This window comes from Bombyx mori, chromosome 4 (genome assembly GCF_030269925.1).
Source record: "Bombyx mori chromosome 4, ASM3026992v2".
NCBI classification, from domain to species: domain Eukaryota; kingdom Metazoa; phylum Arthropoda; class Insecta; order Lepidoptera; family Bombycidae; genus Bombyx; species Bombyx mori.
In genome coordinates this window covers 5,761,228-5,779,553 of record NC_085110.1, presented here as the reverse complement: position 1 = coordinate 5,779,553, position 18,326 = coordinate 5,761,228, and the positions used below count along the sequence as shown (strand labels likewise).

General features: G+C 34.7%; 2 protein-coding genes and 1 long non-coding RNA gene across 4 annotated transcripts in view; 1 reads left to right on the top strand and 2 right to left on the bottom strand.

Moving 5' to 3' along the window:
* Positions 1 to 5,816, bottom strand: part of LOC101740552 (abhydrolase domain-containing protein 2) — a 31,689-nt gene extending 25,873 nt beyond the window's left edge. The window contains exons 1-3 of one of the 2 annotated variants that reach the window (XM_038010632.2): positions 5,130 to 5,816; positions 3,452 to 3,624; positions 659 to 826 (exon numbers count right to left, since the gene is read on the bottom strand). In XM_038010632.2, coding sequence (XP_037866560.1) covers positions 659 to 826; positions 3,452 to 3,624; positions 5,130 to 5,284 — 496 coding nt within the window. In that variant the 5' untranslated portion in view covers positions 5,285 to 5,816. The remainder of the gene's footprint in view (positions 1 to 658; positions 827 to 3,451; positions 3,625 to 5,129) is intronic. The other variant, XM_062668103.1, reaches the window with a different exon arrangement.
* A 399-nt stretch (positions 5,817 to 6,215) lies between these two features.
* LOC134198745 (uncharacterized) lies at positions 6,216 to 9,599 on the top strand. Its single transcript, XR_009972912.1, has 2 exons — positions 6,216 to 6,921; positions 9,317 to 9,599. It is a non-coding gene; the product is annotated as an uncharacterized LOC134198745 (long non-coding RNA).
* On the bottom strand, positions 7,054 to 15,627 carry LOC101740295 (polycomb protein Asx). The gene is made up of 7 exons (XM_004929304.5): positions 13,347 to 15,627; positions 13,141 to 13,209; positions 12,951 to 13,024; positions 12,160 to 12,581; positions 11,667 to 11,904; positions 9,598 to 9,708; positions 7,054 to 9,513 (listed from the first exon to the last, which is right to left on the bottom strand). Exons 1-7 carry the CDS (start codon positions 15,367 to 15,369, stop codon positions 9,367 to 9,369), a joined length of 3,084 nt encoding a protein of 1,027 aa, XP_004929361.2. The 5' UTR covers positions 15,370 to 15,627; the 3' UTR covers positions 7,054 to 9,366.
* Between the last annotated feature and the right edge of the window lie 2,699 nt (positions 15,628 to 18,326).

Below are 18,326 nucleotides of genomic sequence, written 5' to 3'. Positions count from 1 at the left end.
CGAGCGTGCAAACGCGTAACTATAACCATGTATGTTCAATACTGATTTTTTTTTATTTAATATATGGCCTTTTCATTTACCCAGTTTCCCAAACAGGCGGATTTAAAATGACCTGACATTAAGAGTGGTTTAAAATGTACCATGTATATATTTGGTATATATTGCTGTTTTAGAATTTGCGTAGATGGGCAGATGAGGTCATTGGTGCTTATAATAACGAAAATACGGGTGTTCTCCCGCCCGCTGAAAAATAAGGTTGAAATCTGCTGCATCAGATTAAGAGGTTATCAACATTCAATAGAGATTGGTACACGTTATTACTTCCAGGCGAAAATAGGCCGAACGCAGAACGATGGTATGACCCGTGCAGGCACAAAACGCGCTCTACCGATTCATACTGAAGATTTACAAGAAGTTAAGTAGGAAATCAGAGTAAAACCACTATTGCTAGTTTCGTATAATTATACGGCAATACTAATAATATTATCTTGAGATCTTAAAGTTACTTTTACTTTTTAATGTTACTTATAAAACAGAACACCTTTATCTTTATTACCGAAAACAATTAAAGATAACATTGTACCCCTTTCGTTAACATGTAAAGTTTGCGCTAAAAGATATTTAATTAGTTTTACGTCTGTACAATTCAATGACTCACCGTATGAGAATATTCGGTTGCCGGTTACCGGCACGCTGTGGAGGGCGCCGATGTGGTTTAGAACGGCACAACGATATCCGTGGCATTGCGAATAATGTACATAAGTGCGTATGTACACGCTCTCAGAAGTGTTGCCGATGCCGGGACAGATAGCCACAGTGACGTCATCTGCGATAACACGTAATGGCTAAACATTATCTCAACAAGTACATAGTGATGTTTAACGTGATAATGGAGCCTTTCATGATGATGGAGTTCCTGGATTATCTTTCGCATTTTATCGAATTATTATTAGTCAGTGTCACGCCATAACGTAAGAGATAATACAAGTTCCTATACGTATGTACATAGATACAAATTAGGCTTTTATAAGTTCTAATCAATTTAATCTTTAAACGTAATGCTCTGAATGAGTGAGATTCGAATTTTTATGACTTGCGTTTTATTTATACTTGCTTAATATTAGTCTGAACATATTATTGTCTAGGTTTGACAATTTATTAACACTGTAATTATGGCGTTTACATATTATTATGCTATTTATTGGTAAATGGCACCCTATTTCTACATGAGGTCTAGTACGTTTTTAGTTCAGTGTTTAGCGATATTGTGCAGAATAATGATTAAAACTTAATATAGAGCACGCCTCGAATTTTTTCCTTTCCTACTCATTGGTAAGCTGAATTCTCATTGAATGATATGTCATGACTATAATATAAATTCGCGTGGACTTTTTCATTTTAAACGATTTTTCTCAATCAATCGTCATTTATTGGCATTGAACTTCACAAACACTTATTTAGTTAGCGGTTTGGCTCTGACCCTAGCATCGCTGCCGTCCTTGAACGACGGTAACCACTTACCATCAGATGGACCGTAAACCCCTCTGCAAGGGCAAATAAAAAAAAACACTGATATTCTTTAAAGCTTTAAATTTACGACCGAAATATTGTGGAAAAAACCTACAACGCGTAATAAAGAGGAGTGCTTGAATTTACTCGCACACTGATGATAATGTGATGCTAAAAAAATGTGTAGGTATATTTATTGGTTTAATTAACTGAACACGATTACTTCATAATGTGAAATAGTATTGTTGTGTATTGTTGCACATTGTAGGTTCTTCACAATAAACAACAATAAATCTCTAGCGAATACTCGAGTGAAGACACGAATATGGGTCACCATACCGCCGTATAGGCTGCATGTGTTGAGTAAAGAATTTATTATTTACTTAATATAATTTTAAACCATATTTTAATATGTATTATAGTACAAAAATTTAGTCAAACTGTGTGCTTAATTTTGTGGATGATATGCTTAAAACCTTCAGCATGCGGCTATTAATTACCTTCACTACTGTAGTATTGATCATGATTATTTCTATACAATGCTTACAAGTGATGAAAACTATCTAGAATCAGATGAAGCATTAAACTGTTTGCTTTTGCTACATGTATAGTAGGTTTCAATTGCTAAACAGTAGGCTATTTCCAACGACACCAGGGTCGGCTGCTGTCTTATTGTGATTAATAAACCCAGTAGCCAGTGCAAGTTTCTTTAACTAAGTCGTTCATGACAATGAAAATATGGCCCCATTCGGAATCATCGAAATGAATAAAGCGAAATTAAAATACATTTCAATAAAAAATCTCGACGACTTTTATTACATTAAGTATATTTTAAATTATGTATTCTGTAATTGTCCATTTGGAAGATAGGTTTTATTCATGACCTCATCACTTAGTCATAATGTACATGCCTGAGACATAAATATAGAAGGCTGATAGATAATTCATGTTTTGATTAGAAATATTTATGTAAGTATATTTTTTTTTTTTTCTGGTAGTTCAGATTGGTAGATCCCACAACACTAGTTTTTGAGTTGTTTAGAGTACAGCGACAGCCAGCTGTCTAAAAAGTTGGTTATCTTTCAAACCAAGTTGATTTGAACTACCAATTTGCTACATCACTGTATAAATTGGCAGAGCAAAGATGGTATCTCCAATGTAGCCTATTTAATTTATATATTTTATGAGAATATTTCAGTCAACTATCTCTTTTAAAAAATTACAATAAATTTTAAATTTATTTATTTATATATACAGTCAAAATCTGTTAAAACGACATCGAAGGGACTGCTCATATTCAGTCGTAAAAACCGATAGTCGTAACAACCGGTGATGCTTAATGTGTATCGTGCAAGTACAAACAAATCGATAGGGAATTATTGGAAAAATATATTTACATAATACGCGATTTTTCTTCAATATTAATTTGTTTTATTTTTCTTTGCGATATTTTGAAAGTTTCACGAATAACACCACAAAGTTTTAGTGTGTCTTGTCTATAGATAAGTAACCAACTAACTGAAGAGATATAAAGAAGCGGGCTTTGACTACCGCATGCACGTGTTTTGTTTCTAAGAATTAGAAAAGACCCTACACTAAACTAAATCCTATTGTTTTCTTTCTTGATTTAAAAGCCATCGAAGACAAATGTGAATGCCTATTCAAATTGTTTACAATATAGCTTAGCCGGTCGTTCTAACAGATCTAATTCTCCGAAATATTAGTTAAATGTGGTCGTTTTATGAGGTATGTCGTTATTACCAATGTCGTAGAAAGCAATATTTTTAATAAGGCGGTCATATGGCATTCAGCCGGGACCTTTGTTCTTGGTTATTATAACCGGCATGTTGTATTAAACGATGTCGCAGTAAGCGGTTTTGACTGTATAATAATAAACAACAAAATTCGAAATATTTTAAATCCGGTAGTATGAGTTATTTACCTTCATGTTCAGATCCCACTGGTTCATACAAATCATATGTGAGTGTAGACTTGTCCGGCAGGACTAGTGAAATGCGACCTCCAATCGGCCATGGACATCTTACACGTCCAATAAGACTGTGTAGGATCGTCTGAACATGTCCACTGAAGCCCCATAGACGTGTAGGGAAATAACTATAACAAAATATATTATATTAAATATATTTTTTTAATAAATATTTTTGTTTTTATATGGTACCATTGACTATTACATTCATTTCCTACCAAAGATTGCTAAAAATGAATATAGTCACAGACCATGAAACATTAAGCTGAAATCTCAGTATCATAAGATGGCTATCCTGCTCATCAGACTGGAGCCTTGATTGCTTCATTATAGAAATAAGCAGGATTATTTTACTAACACATAAATGCTTAGAACAGGCCCTATTGTGTTGCACATTCATAGTTTATTTTAAGGAAGCACTATCACAGTTCAGAGCCATGCCAACTCTTATTCCAAATTCCATAACTTATAAATAATTCATCATAAGCATGTTTAGATTAATTCTGGAAATACAATACAGTAATAATACTGTAATGTACTTATTATTAATAATATTATGACTTGTGGTTTCATCCAGATCAACAAATTGTTGTGTTAATTATCTTCTATAAACACATATTCCTGGTCTTTAAAGACCCATTCATCAAAATTTGCATAAAATTAAGCACTGAGTCAACTGAAATTTTCACAAGGCATTCCTATAATGGACAGGTCATTTGATATTCCATTCCTAAAAAGTAAAAAGTTTAGTAAATTTGTGTGGAAAAAATAACCAGATTAAAATAAAAATTAAGGTTTATTATTCAATGGTTCTTCATGGACACTTTTAATAAAGATGCTTGAAACTAGAAGAAGCAGGCTCTAATTACAAAACACTGGTCAAAGATCTCTTCATACTGTTGCTATGTAGAGCACTAATTCAAAACCTTGTGCTTTTATTATTCACATAATTGTTATTTATAATTTAGATCTTTAATTAGATTTAATAAGGCACATACTGTTTCACTTTTAAAACTGTTAAGTTTAAATCCAAAATACCCTTTAGGATTTTGTTCTAATAACTTATATTTAGTTTTGAGTAACCCCTTTTTATAAGCAATGAAAAAGCTTATCAAGCTTATTTTGATACCTAGTTTATTGAATGTATGTTCTTTTACTATCAAACTTTTCATTTTGAGAGGTATGCCTATAAATAAAAATATAAATCTAGAGTATGAATGTACCAATTGCACTAAAATGTATCCTGTATACACCTATAAAGGGCACATATATTTGTCTGGGAAAAATGTATGAATTTTACAACTTACTACAGCGTTTTTTTAACATTTGTAAAAGTTATATTACTATTAGCTTCTTATTAAATGCTACCATTTTTTAGTTTCAAACACTTTCTCTTTTTCAGCATTACAGATTACAGTTCTAGTGATGTATCTTATGGTATAAAAATCAATTATAGGTATTCAGTTTTTTAAATTAAGTAGAAGTTTCTAATGAAAAATGGTAAGCTTAAAAAATGTGAACGAATCAGAATCGGAATTTTGAAAAATGACATCATCAAAGTATTCATAACAGTTTACCTTACATAAATAAGGTGTATGATACATAAAACAATGTTTAATTAAAATAAACTTACGCTTCATTTAAGAATGGTGACACGAACAAGATGTTTTCAATGAAACTTCTGTCTCTTCCATAAATTACTGGATTTTGGGGCTGGCTATTCACATTCAATATTCGAAAAAGTATACATAGTATGACAGCAACAACAGCTAAAAGAACCGGCGACATTATCAAACAATATATCAGTATGTAATGACTGACGGTAAGGAGAAAAATCTACATAATATCGGAAAATCTACCCCTGGAAAAGCGGAATAGATACACAACCACTTGCTTCACGGTACAACACAGTAACTGACAAATTTCATCATATTTGATATTTGTCAAAGTCAAACCAGTAAAATGACATAACAGAAACAAAAAAGTCGACGAGGTTCTAGAATAATCATCATTTAAGGTTGAATTTTTATTTTAATTTTAAATTATTATTTTCCTTTAAGTTTGAGTTTTCTATGTGCATTAATGACCATTTAATATTAGACTGAGGTGATCTTCAAAAAATGATTAATTTGTTTGACAAAACTACTATTTTTTGGTAATTTTTTGCAGACTTTTTGGCGGTAACTTAAGAAGGATAATTGTATCAGTTATTTTATTGATAATTTAATATTTCTGCCGGTATATTGATTTAAATACAAATATTTAAAAGTGAAATAATGACATTGGAAATGGCTTTTCTGGTTCTTCCAAAAAGTTCACTGCACTCAATGTTCCCGTCAAAAAGTCTTCAAATATTAAGTGTATTGTCTATGGTCTACGCCAAAGCTAGTTTTTCATTTGAGCATTAGACAGTTAAAGGCAACATAGCCCACACAGCCAAATCTTTGGAAATAGAAGCTGGAGTCTGTTCTTTTAGTGGGCTTGGCCAGAAACAAAAAAATTGAGATTTTTGAATGTATAGGTAATAAAAGTACGCAACGTTCCTGTGTATTTAAAAAAATAGTTTAATATACCCGTATGGACGGCTTTAAAAAATATTATAACCAAGTATAGAAATTCAATAAAAACATAAAAAAATTATGGGCACTTGGGTGCCAAATGACTGAAATATCTTACAAGAATATTAAATTATTCAAACTGGAATGTGGAATATTCTGGCCAAAGAGTAACGTACGCCACATCAACCCCTATGGTAATAGTAACAATTATACCTGCTACAATAAACATGCAAATTCGATGCATTTAATGCATAAGAGAAGCAGTGAATTGGTTATCACAAAGGACATGATAAAGCAGCGCAAATGGCTTGCTTTGCATATTTAGTAGCAGAGGTGAGCAGGAAGCCAGTTACCCAGGAATGAACGAATATCATCAACGGTCCACAGGTCGGCCTAATTATTGGCGAGCTGCCTGGATGCCTAGGGAGCCAGAACCAGAACAGAACCCTTTCGTCATGGCGCATTTCGATCGATACCTACAGCAGCTTTACCGCGCCCATGTTCAAGGCATGGCCCCATACAGGCCCATCGAAAATACCATCGGTGTTGACTGATTTACAGCACTGGTCGCCAGGTTGGCAAGACCAAAGTGCGCACGATAAGTCGAGTTTGCCTATAATATGGCCCAACTACTCCAACTGTACTATGACTTCAATGCGGATCTCTCCAACCACGATGTGGACATCAACTAGTGGCGCCTTCAGAGACCGTAAACCCACAGGACCTGGGATATGTACTCAGAAAAGAATCATAACCGATTTTCCACTGAAGACACAAAACCAACCCCCGTGGAACACCGCGTATGATCTTTGTGAATCAGTTGCATACCGATCTGGCCTCCAAATAGGAGCTCATCAGTCGGCAGAGGTAAGGGGGCACTCGCGTCTTTCCTCAGTCTTTAACATATTTTACCGCAACTACCTACCACAAGTATCGAATTTAAGAACAATTAACAAACGTAATTAATTTAAAGGTTATAAATAAATAATTAACACGATATTATGATAATAACAGTCTATATTTTTATACCAGTCGTTTAGTGTCATGTCACAGTAAACAATTACGCCACACAAGTTTGAATTTGCGAGTTTTATACGAAAATTCTGAGCCGCAATCGTAGCTGCCAAGAGATTACAATAGAAATTGCAGATTTGCGAAATTTTATTAATACTAGTGCGGCAGTAATAATTCATTAGCAAATCGCACATGAGAAACTCACTACACTCTATCTATCTTAATATCTTTGATTATTTTAGTTCTTCAAATATGTATGAATTGTATGTATTTTCAAAAAAAATTGCAAATGAAGATGCACAAAAATTTATATTATAGTTTAAATTATAGCTAGACTGTTTATTTATTCTGGAATAATGAATAAAAACAAAGAACGTAATATGCGTTCCCATATCCGTAACCGTGGTAATAACATACATGAACTTATCAAGGAAACATTTTTTTTTTCATTTCGTTTTATGAGGTTCTTATTTCGTGAGTTCAGCATGACAATGCAGGTAGCGAACTCGCTCCACACGGCCGTCGACCTCAAGCGAGCTGTGCAAGACGCATTATTTTCGATTATGATACTATGATGTTTTTTTGTATCTTAATTCACAAACTTAACTTGGTGTCTTCATTTTAGAACAGTTCCTTTGACGGTTCATTCGACTTGAGCCATAGTAAATTGGGTTTTTATTACATTTATTTAACTTATTCAAAATCACCTTAATGTAAAAAAAATTTAACTCCCATATTAAAGCAGCAAGTTATAATAATTTATAAGGCCAAGTTACCAAGTATGTGCACTTGGATAATTTTATTTAAGATACTTTATTTTTCTGGAAAATTGGAGCCTAATTTTTGTTAGTAATAGTGGTTGTTAATAGTAAATTGTATGGCAGTATCATGATACTAAAAAATGTAAAATATATGATTTTAAGTAAAAATTGTATTTTTTTAAAATAAATATATAAATATGTAATAGTAATGGTAAAATCTAAAATTATTAAAAATTCTGTACCTTTTGCGTTACAAGACAGTTAATACAAAAGCCATTTTTATGTCAAGCATCATTAAAAAGTAGCAATTATTACAAGATTACATAAAATGTAAAAGATAACTGTACGGAAATTCCAAGATGATATGAAATAAATGAGCCTACAAAATAATAAATATATTGCATAACTTACTTTACAATATTATTAAGTGTATAAATACTAATAAAAACTTAAAGTAACAACTTATGGTAGGTACCTAAGAAAGTTCACGTAATTCAATCAATATTTTACAAACAACTTTTAATCAAAATAAGCGACAGGATATACAGTAATTAAGTTGATACCGACCACTCTATTTTCACCATATTCAAAAATATTGTAGTGCAGTAGTATTGTGATATCATGAGGTTGGTGGGTGAGTTGAATGCAGTTGCGGCCAACTCTAGCAGCTCTTATAACGTACCTTTAACTTATTTGTTAATTAACTCTTTACAATTTCTTTTGTGGAATATATCGACTTAACAAGAACTACTGAATAAATCGCACTAAAGGAAACTTCAGGTCTGCACTCGACTAGCGCGCCCACAATGTAGCATACTCCTTTTCTTCACTGATCTATCTATCTCCTAATTTCTTAAGGCATTCGTTATGGAAAAGATATAACTGAAATTATTTTATATAATTATATTTCAGTCGAGCGGACGACGAGATATGTATCATGCATGTACATGTCTTATTCTACAGCATAATACATCTCATGGCCTACAAGTATAATATTGCTTTAGACATTGTTATTTCTTACAATCAACAAGGTACTCTATTGGTAGACTTCTAGAAAATTATCTATCATCTGCACATAAATTATATTTTACATCATTATAATAGTGTAAAAATACATCGCTGTCTTAAAGACAGGAATGGCATAAATAGAGTGTCATAAGAACACTGTTGAATACCTAAATCACTTATGATAATATTCTTGATGATTGATACATTCAAAGTAATTAAAACAGATAGCACCACCAATCCTAACAACCAATATCAATTGTTCACACATCTTTGCACTTAAACTAAGCAGATATTCTTACTAGATAATAAACAAATGCACAGGCTGTACGTTAGAAGGCATCTGATTTGGAAATTTTAATAAACATATTGGCTGCAAGTCCCATATGGCGATTAACAGATAGCATTTAACACTGCTTACCATGAGTGTAAAGTTTTTGGACAACTTGCCGAAATTGAGCGCACTGTAACACAGTTTATAGTTTTTAGAATGGTCGTTGGTGGTGGCAAGAGTGTCGGCGATTCGGCGGTGTCAGCGTATGAAGCAAGTGAGACAGAGTTCGGCTGAACCAATGCAGTCGTCGTGGCAAAACGCACCGCACTTTTTACATAAGATCATCGCACGGAGGTTACACACACACGAGTCCTCGGCACCGACGCTTCGACATCGTGCTATGCTCTGAAACAGAAACATAATATAGTAGTAATGAAATTATGTAATAATTTTATTATTAATGTAGTGAAAAAATAAAAATTCACTTACAACATTTGTATTTTGATTAGCTGGTGGAGCACTGGAGGCTCTGGGTACAACATTCGGCGTTCTTTGAACAAGAATATATTGGCCCATGTTGTTGGGTCGATTTTCATTTACCTATGAATAAATTTAATATTTTTATTGACATTTTATTTTATATAGGAAATTCCTAACTTTTAATGAAAGCTGACACAGGATTTGCTTATAATCCAGTAGAAAGCTTTCAAGCACGCGCAGAAAGCACTGGGGAAAATTTAACAAGATTGAAATGTCTATTGTGTCGGTGCCCTATCTTACAATCTATCACCTGTAAACTGCTTGGGTGTGGCATATTTTTTTAAATGAATACTGTTTATAATGTAGTTGCCTATATAGCTAGTCCAGCCATAAGTTCTGTTACATGTGAGCAAAATATAAAAAAATATTCTATTCGAAATGGCCATCTTTGGCTTTTCTACGAATCTATAGATTTAAGCACAGTTTCCAAGGGAAATTTCGCCACTGCTTGTTCCAAAGATTTTTTAGAGATTCAATGTCGCCGTGTCGTTTAGAGCAGGCCATGTCCTCTAAAACTGACCATCATTTGAAGTCTTAAAAAGTCCGGAACGTTGGTTTCAAGCCAGACTTGGGTAGTTCGTGCCTTGTGACTAGGTGCAGTCCTGCTGGAAAGTCCACGGTATATTTTTAAAAAGTGTATTGCTGATAGATTTCACATCATGATCCAAGACTGTCTCTTGATACACTTTGGCTGAAGTTTTCACTCCTTTTTCACAACAATGTTGGTTTGTGACCCCTTGATAAGACACGTCCCAGCAAACCATCACTGACGCAGGATGTTAACCCCGTTATGCCTTTCCGACCACTGGAGCAGCTTCTTTAGAACTGTAAGCATGCACTTTATCATTTTGCTTGTTGTAGTGTTCTTCAATCAAATTCAAATTTTTTCATCGGTAAAGAGGATATTTCTGTGCTCTCACCTGCGTATCGCGACAGAAGGCGTTTTGATCGATCCACTCTCTTTAATTGTAAATATTGACTTAGGGCATATTCTCTATCGGTATTTATACCATCAGCACTGAGCTTCAGGTCTTGTTTTATAATACGCGACAGAGTCCTAGCGGGAATCTTCATTTGTCGCGATAAGATCTTTTGCTTCCTAATGGGGTTTCGACGAATTCTGGCTTTACCAGTATTAACAGCCTTAGTAATTCTAACAGCACGCAGCCGTCCCGACCTTTTCTGGTATTCGACAGATGAAGTGTTGTTGTATCTGTTGATAGTACGATATACGGACATACGTCTGATACCAAGCTTTTGAAGTGTCTGGAATATGACCGACGGCTCCATACCCATTTTGTGCTAGGTGATCACTGCAATCCTATTTTCTTTAACACCCCATCCCATATTGTAATTTGATAATGAGCATGAAAAAATATGTGAAATGTCGCAAATTTTAAAGAAGTTTTTAAAATAATATACGTGTTCCAAATTCAAAATAATTAAAAAGTTGAAAAAAATAAAAGTTTATGTAACAGTATTTATGGCCAGACTATATAGGTTGTATATATAATATTATATTTGTAGATGTAGAATTTGTCAGTAATATTCATATTTGCGTTGTATTCTCCTCTTCCTTGCGTCGTTCTCCTTATTATTGAGGGTCGTGGCTCCCCCGCTGCATCAATTTCTCTTGTACGATTGTTTTCAATCTGCTGCGATCCTTGGCCTCGTGGAGGGCAACGTGGAGCTTGATGTCCAGATAAGACCAAATCTGGTCCGACCATCTCGTGGGACTGCGTTCTCTGTGACGTTTTTCCTCTATCTTGCCCGTCACCATCAGCTGGTCAAGGTTGTGAGCCTCTTTTCGAGCAATGTGTCCAAAGAACTCCAATACTCTACGAATGCATATTGTGGAGAGTCTGGTTTAAGCATTAAGCTCCTTTTGAATTGACACTTTGCGCGAAAAGCAGTCCATGGACATGAGTCCATTATGTTGTATATTGTTGTGAAAATAAATATGTAACTAATATTAACTAACTGCCGGCCTCAGAAGAACAGGAAATGAATTGTTTTACCTCAGTGTGTGCCATAACCGAGACAGGCAGCTGTCGTAGTAGCAATGGGTGTGGTTGTGGCACCGAGGGCGCGGGCGGTCGTAGCGCGCGTGCAGGACGGGACAGGAGCGCAGGAGGCGGCCGCAGTTGGCCTCGCAGGGCGTCCCGATTGGGACTATTCTGTATTACAGCTTGACATATTTGGTAGCTGCGCTCAAGATTCACAGCACCAGGTGGTACCTTGTTTGAGCTACGGCTCCTGAAAACAATGTTTGTTATTATTTTGTGTGCTCATAGTATCAGCTTTGATTTGCCAGTAAAGTTTTCAAGTTTAATTAGATTGGAAAGATAGCTAATAGGAAAGTACTGCATTCACACTCTAATGTCTATCGCCTCTATAGTAAAGTAATGGTAAACCTATGTTATATACACACTAATTAAACACATTATATAAATTTTATTGTAAATATTGTAAGCACTTCATTTATATAGGCAAAAAGAAAACTAGTTTTACCTATTTGATTCTTTTCCAATCTTTGATTTCTTCAAAGATCTTGCAATGTGGGTTAATGACCCAGAATGAGGTACGTTTGTGATATTTGCACTTGACACTAAAGAGGGCACTATATCTAATTCTTGCTTTACAGCAACATCTTTCATTGATTGACAGCTTTCTGAAGAATTTGAAGATTCCATGTTAAAGTTTGCATCTCTGTCGTCTTTGTAAATGCATGGATCATCATTTGTATTTATGTCATCCATGCACGCCTTAGTATCTTCGCTCACATTTTTTGTGTTTAAAGTGTTCATAGTTTCAAATGTAGTGAATCCCATGTTACTTTCAGTATTAGTCCAATTGTTTTCATTTTTCCATTGCACAGCTGAAGTCTTTGGCTTAGCTGGATCTTGAGTGCTGTCATCTGGGTATGACACAATCTGTAAATTAATTGTATTGTGTTTGATGGTACTGATAACATTAAAAACATTTCTGTTGTATTAAAATATTGAACAGATAGTTCAAATTGTACTGACAACAATAATTTGAATTATTGATACTTATTAAATGTGAAGGAAATTAATATGTAAAAAAAGACCTAGTCTGTTTAAAAAGAAGGGTTTTGAAGTACATTTACCTATAACAAAGGGGTGCAACATAATATAGAAGTCTAGATATTTACAATATTTATGAAAAAACATTGCAATTGCTATAATTGAAAATTTGAAAACTTATGACTCTAATGTCAAGATATACCACGCCAAAAACATTTTTTTCTTTTTAAGTTGTTAAAAAAATTATAAACTTACTGGTGTATTAGCAACTTCCATCATTGGTATTGACGAATGGTGTGATAATGGCATTGTCACTACTGCTGTTACATCTGAAGCAGAGAAATGAAATAAAAAATAACAAATTTAAGTGAGACCTTTTGTCAATAGAATTATTGATATTTGTAAATTGAGGGTAGACCATTTGACATAATGATTGGATACTTACTTGTTTCACTGATGTATGAAGACACTTCCATTAAGTTGGGTTGGGCAGTATACTTGACATCATCACTCTCTGTAAGATTTATATGGGTTTTTTACAACATATACTAACAAAAAAATAATTATAATACAATACAGTAGTTGACACAGTAATAGATACACAATATAACTGTATGACAAAATTTAACATTTAAAAAAAAAATAACTCACGGGATGTTAAGATGTTAAGCCCTGTTTCTAGAATGTAGGACTCCGCATCCTTAAAGTGGTCATCATAGCTGTTGAGATCATTTTGTGGCAGTTTAGGCTTTTCACCACACTTTTCAGTATTTTCTATAATTTCATTTTTGTTTAGTGATTTTTCACTTTTAGGCGGAACTTCTATGTTTTCTTCTTCCATATTTTTCAAATTATGGCATGGAACCTCATTAGTCACCTCAATTAATTTTAATGTCTCTTTGTCATCAGAATCTGTTTGAACTGTTTCGGTAGTCTCTTGAATTGTGATTGGCATATATTCTCTCTCCACATCTTTAATTAGTGGCATTTTTTTTTCATTTTCCTTGTTATCTTCTGCATCCTCAATACTGTGTTCCCCACATGCAGTTTCTATATTTTCACTTTCTTCAATTGCGACGGTAACATTAGTTATGTTGTGTGATTCTATTTTCAAACTTGAGATAGAAGATTCACTTCTTTCATCATATTCATAACCTGACGGTGTTGCTTTACTATCTTCACTGTTTGTATCAGGATGATCTTGTCTCACATATAAAATCTCATTATTAGGGCACACTTGCTCGTTGCCATAATTTGTTTCTGTGTCTGAGTAATTAATAATGCTTGAATCTGTATTATGAGGCATAAAACTAGCATTATCCATAGCATAATCTCCTTCAAACCTTATCCTCTTAGCTGTATTATATTCTTCATTATCATCACTTAATCTCTTTGGAGGTTCATGTGAGTTACTATCTGAATCAATTATATCTTCCTTTACTTTCGGACTATCTTTCAATAGGATTGAATCTTCAATGGTCACTGCTGAGATATCTGATTCTTGTTTAAGTTCAGTTCGGTCAGACACAGTATCAGGTAATAGTAATGGATCTACTGGTGTTGAGGAGACAGAATCATCAATCCTCTGTGTAGATGAGGAATCTGAGAAATTAAAATCAACCTGGCACTCTTCGTAGCTTTGTGTTTGGTTTTTAATATGTTTGATAGGTAATAGATCTGGAACAGGTGCTGATGATTTAGTGCTGATTCCAACAGAATCATCAGTTATTTCATCAGTTTTACATGAAGATCTGGTAACAGCACCAACTGAGCGCATTCTTTTGCTGGTACTGGAGGACTTATTCTTTTTTATTTTTGGAACAGTACTGCTACTGGTAATTGAAGCAGTGGGTCTTAACTTTATTGTAGTCTTCAAAGATGGTCTTTCAGAATTTAAGTTCACAGAAGATTTTTCTTTTCTAAGCTTCTCTCCCCAGAATGGTTCAAAATGTTTTATTTTCCATGGGTCTATCTTACTTTTTTCCCTTTCAGCTTCAGTCTTCATTTTCTGTTGATTCTCTGGTGTGAACTCACCTCCAGATAGACTTTCTTGCCACTCTATACAAGCTCTAGCAAAAAATTCATTATTAAGACTAGAAGAATTCAAACGGCCTGAAGGAGTGAGTCTGTCTACACTGGGTAATAACTGACCCAACTTATATTGATACAAAGGGGGCAACAGTGAGAATGTATGCTTATTCAGTAAAGCCCTAATATTAGTGTTTACTAATATTGAATCCGGTGTCTCCAAATCAATACAGCCTTCCCGAGTTTGCTGAAGTTGAGCTGCAGTAGATAGCTTTTTACTGTTGCGTTTACGAGGCTTTAGGCAAAATCCTGGAATGCTGGCCAACACTTCGCGCATTGTTGATGGCCTCGTATTGGGAGGCGGTTCTGTATAGGATGAAGCTGCCATCCATTCTCGTGTTTCAGGTGGTGGCGGAGGTGGCAAAGGTTTTACTATAATTCGTGGAAGAGTTCTCGTATGATTAGAGCTCTTTTTTCTTCTTTTAGATTGCTTTCTGGACGAATGCTTACTCGATTTTTCACTGTCCTCGGGTATTCTTATAACTGAATACTGTTCATTATTGTTCATTACATATTTGCAGTCCGAAGAGTTATCCGAATATTCCATGGTGGTTCCAGTATCCGAAGGAGTTAGATTAAGCTCCATTATTGCTTTAAAACGGAAATTGCTTCATGCTATCATACTCCTTACTTTCAACCCATTGTTTTTAAAAGCGGCTTAAGTACTAATTTTATTCTCACACATCTTAAAATGTTCAGTGTCTCATGAGTATAATAAAGTCCGAAAATATATATTTTTTTAGGTAGATTAAATTTTGCTTTCAGTCCTTCATTCAAGCAACGAGATCGCAAAATGTCACAACAACAACGCAGAAAATGGATCCCAGCCTTTTGCATGAAATTTTAGGCACTTAAGATTAAATCATATAAATGACATTCTCTTCATGACGATTGATGTCAGTCTTGCTTGCCGCAGTTTACGCAATCCATTTGCCGTCAGTCTGAATAATGTTAATTTTAAACTGATATGGAATCGAACATGTAATAGGTAACTCGTTGGAATGCAAAACTGATTGAGATATTTAAAAACTCGATTTTTAATTGGCACGAATTTTGAGCGTACTGCGTAAGTACAGGCAGGGCGAATCATTTCATCGCCTTTACATTTTTACAAGAGTAGTTATATCCCCTAGTCGTGATTCTTAGATGCTGTTTAGTTATAGAACACGATTATGTATGCAGCTTTATAGAAGTCATATTTCCACATTAAATTTCGTCAACGACATTTCATATCAGTATGTGGAGAACAATTATTATGAAGATGCTTACATTTTACAAACTTAATTTCTAGCATGGACTTTCGCATATTATAATCACTAGAACTTATAGCCTAAACATTTTGGACATGTAATATAAGATAGCGCTTATATATTTTTAAAGACTTTTGATCATCATTTCATGTCTCATGGGATGCTTCAAATTAGACACATTAAGTTTATTCTGTGCGAAGATTCCCATAAACTAGTTTGAATTCGTAATACTACGGCAATATCGTCCCGTTAGGATCTTTTCTACTTAGAGTGGTCCTTATAATTATCTATGGATACTGGCACGAATATTAATAACATAAAGAAACGAGTTGGCACTCGACACTCTCAGACAACGCCTACTGAGTTTTTCGCCGGATCTCCTCAGTGGGTCGCGTTTTCGATCCGGTGGTAGATTCTGCGAAGCACGGCTCTTGTTAGGGTTCGTGTTAGCAACGTCATCGGGTTTGAGCCCCGTGAGCTCACCTACTAGCTAAGGCGACGCTGATATAGCCTCTCAAGGCTATCAGCTTAGGTAAGAAAACAAAAAAAAGATACTCGAGGCCCACTGAGTTTCTCACCGGATCTTCTCAGTGGGTCACGTTTCCGATCCGGTGGTAGAGCCCGGCTCTTGCTAGGGTTCGTATTAGCAACATCGTCAGGTGTGAGCCCCGTGAGCTCACCTGCTAGTTAAGGTTAAAGAAAAAAAGGACATATGAGTCGACTATTAACAAAGCCGGCAATGTGACTTTTGGACAATTATTGGTAAATTAGAAAAACGAATTATTGACTTTGTATTCCATTGGCAGTCACAAAACTCTTCTGAACGACATCTTAGATATAAACAGGTTAAGTATTAATCTTTATTTAATGCAGGTTTTGAACCGTATTCTTTGAAGGAGACGATTATATTCAAATCAATCTGTATTGACATATCAATAACATTTTTTTGTCCAAATACACAGATTGCCACCTTTGATAATAGACGACTCATATTTACAAAAAAAAAAACTTTCTGCTTACATACTAAAAGAGGCCTAATGTAAACATATAAAGAAAATCGTAAAGTAGAAGACAAGTTGGAATTTTACAACCAGTTATCTAACGTTTAATTTAATGGCATGACAATATCTCAACACTCACGTCACGTCACGCTTTGACACTAATACATTTAGTGCTCAATTTTACTTGAGTCAGTGTTCGAGCACCTTTAGATTCGAATACTCGAGAATTGACTCGTTCGTCTCGATGAGCCGATCTTCACTATTAGGTTTTACCGATACTGTCCGATATTTGAACTTTTTGGCGGGAACGCGAAGAGTACAGTTGTGTGATTTGTTTTATTTTGTCTATTTAGTTTTTCTTCAGGTTTAAATGGGTAATAACGGTGGTTTCTTAGCTGTTAAAGTGCAAAAATGTGGGAAAATGAAACTTCTCGGGATCCTCCAAAAAGTTCACTGAAAAAATCACAGTAAACGACCACCATTTTACTGAGATTATATTTCATTCCATATCTTCTTAGCGGCTCCGCTCTGCTCCTAGCATTGCTATCTATCTTCTATAAATAAAAATGAATTGCTGTTCGTTAGTCTCGTTAAAACTCGGTAACGGCTGAACCGATGTGGCTGATTTCGGTCTTGAATTATTTGTGGAAGTCCAGAGAAGGTTTAAAAGGTAGATGAATATGAAAATGCTCGGAATTAAATAAAAATAACAATTTCGTTTTTCCTTTGATGTGTCCCCCGTCGGATGGATTCCTTTTGTTTGTTCTATGTTTATTTTATACAAAAAACTTAGGTCTTTTATTTATTGATTGAGGCACTACGAAGTCTGCCGGGTCAGCTGGTTTTTCATAAAAATAAGAATATAAATTAAACTAAGACATGACTAAAAGTGCACAAATGTGGGAAAATGAAACAAAGCCGCTAAACGTAACTTCTCGGGATACTGCAAAAAGTCCACTGAAAAAGTCTCAGTAAATGACCACCATTTTACCAATGGCGGATCCAGGGGGGGGGTCATGGGGGTCATGACCACCCCCTGAGCTGGTTCCAGGACTTAGGTGGACCACTAATTGAATATAATGATTTTTTTTTTTTTTTTTTATGATTTTATTTATATATTTTGTCACCATACAGATTTTATGTAACTACATACCTTCAATATTTAATTAATTTAATAACTTTGTATAATGGCAAACGCTTGGGAACGAACGCATCTAAATTTGACTATGTGACCCCCTCCTGGCGCCAAAGCTGGATCCGCCCTTGCATTTTACTGAGATTATATTTCATCC

Coding starts and splice junctions, on each gene's coding strand:
- LOC101740295 (XM_004929304.5), bottom strand. CDS start 15,369: ATGGAGCTTAATCTAACTCCTTCGGATACTGGAACCACCATGGAATAT. Junction 13,025..13,140: donor TTCATACATCAGTGAAACAA/GTAAGTATCCAA, acceptor TCTCTGCTTCAG/ATGTAACAGCAGTAGTGACA. Junction 12,582..12,950: donor TGGAAGTTGCTAATACACCA/GTAAGTTTATAA, acceptor ATTAATTTACAG/ATTGTGTCATACCCAGATGA.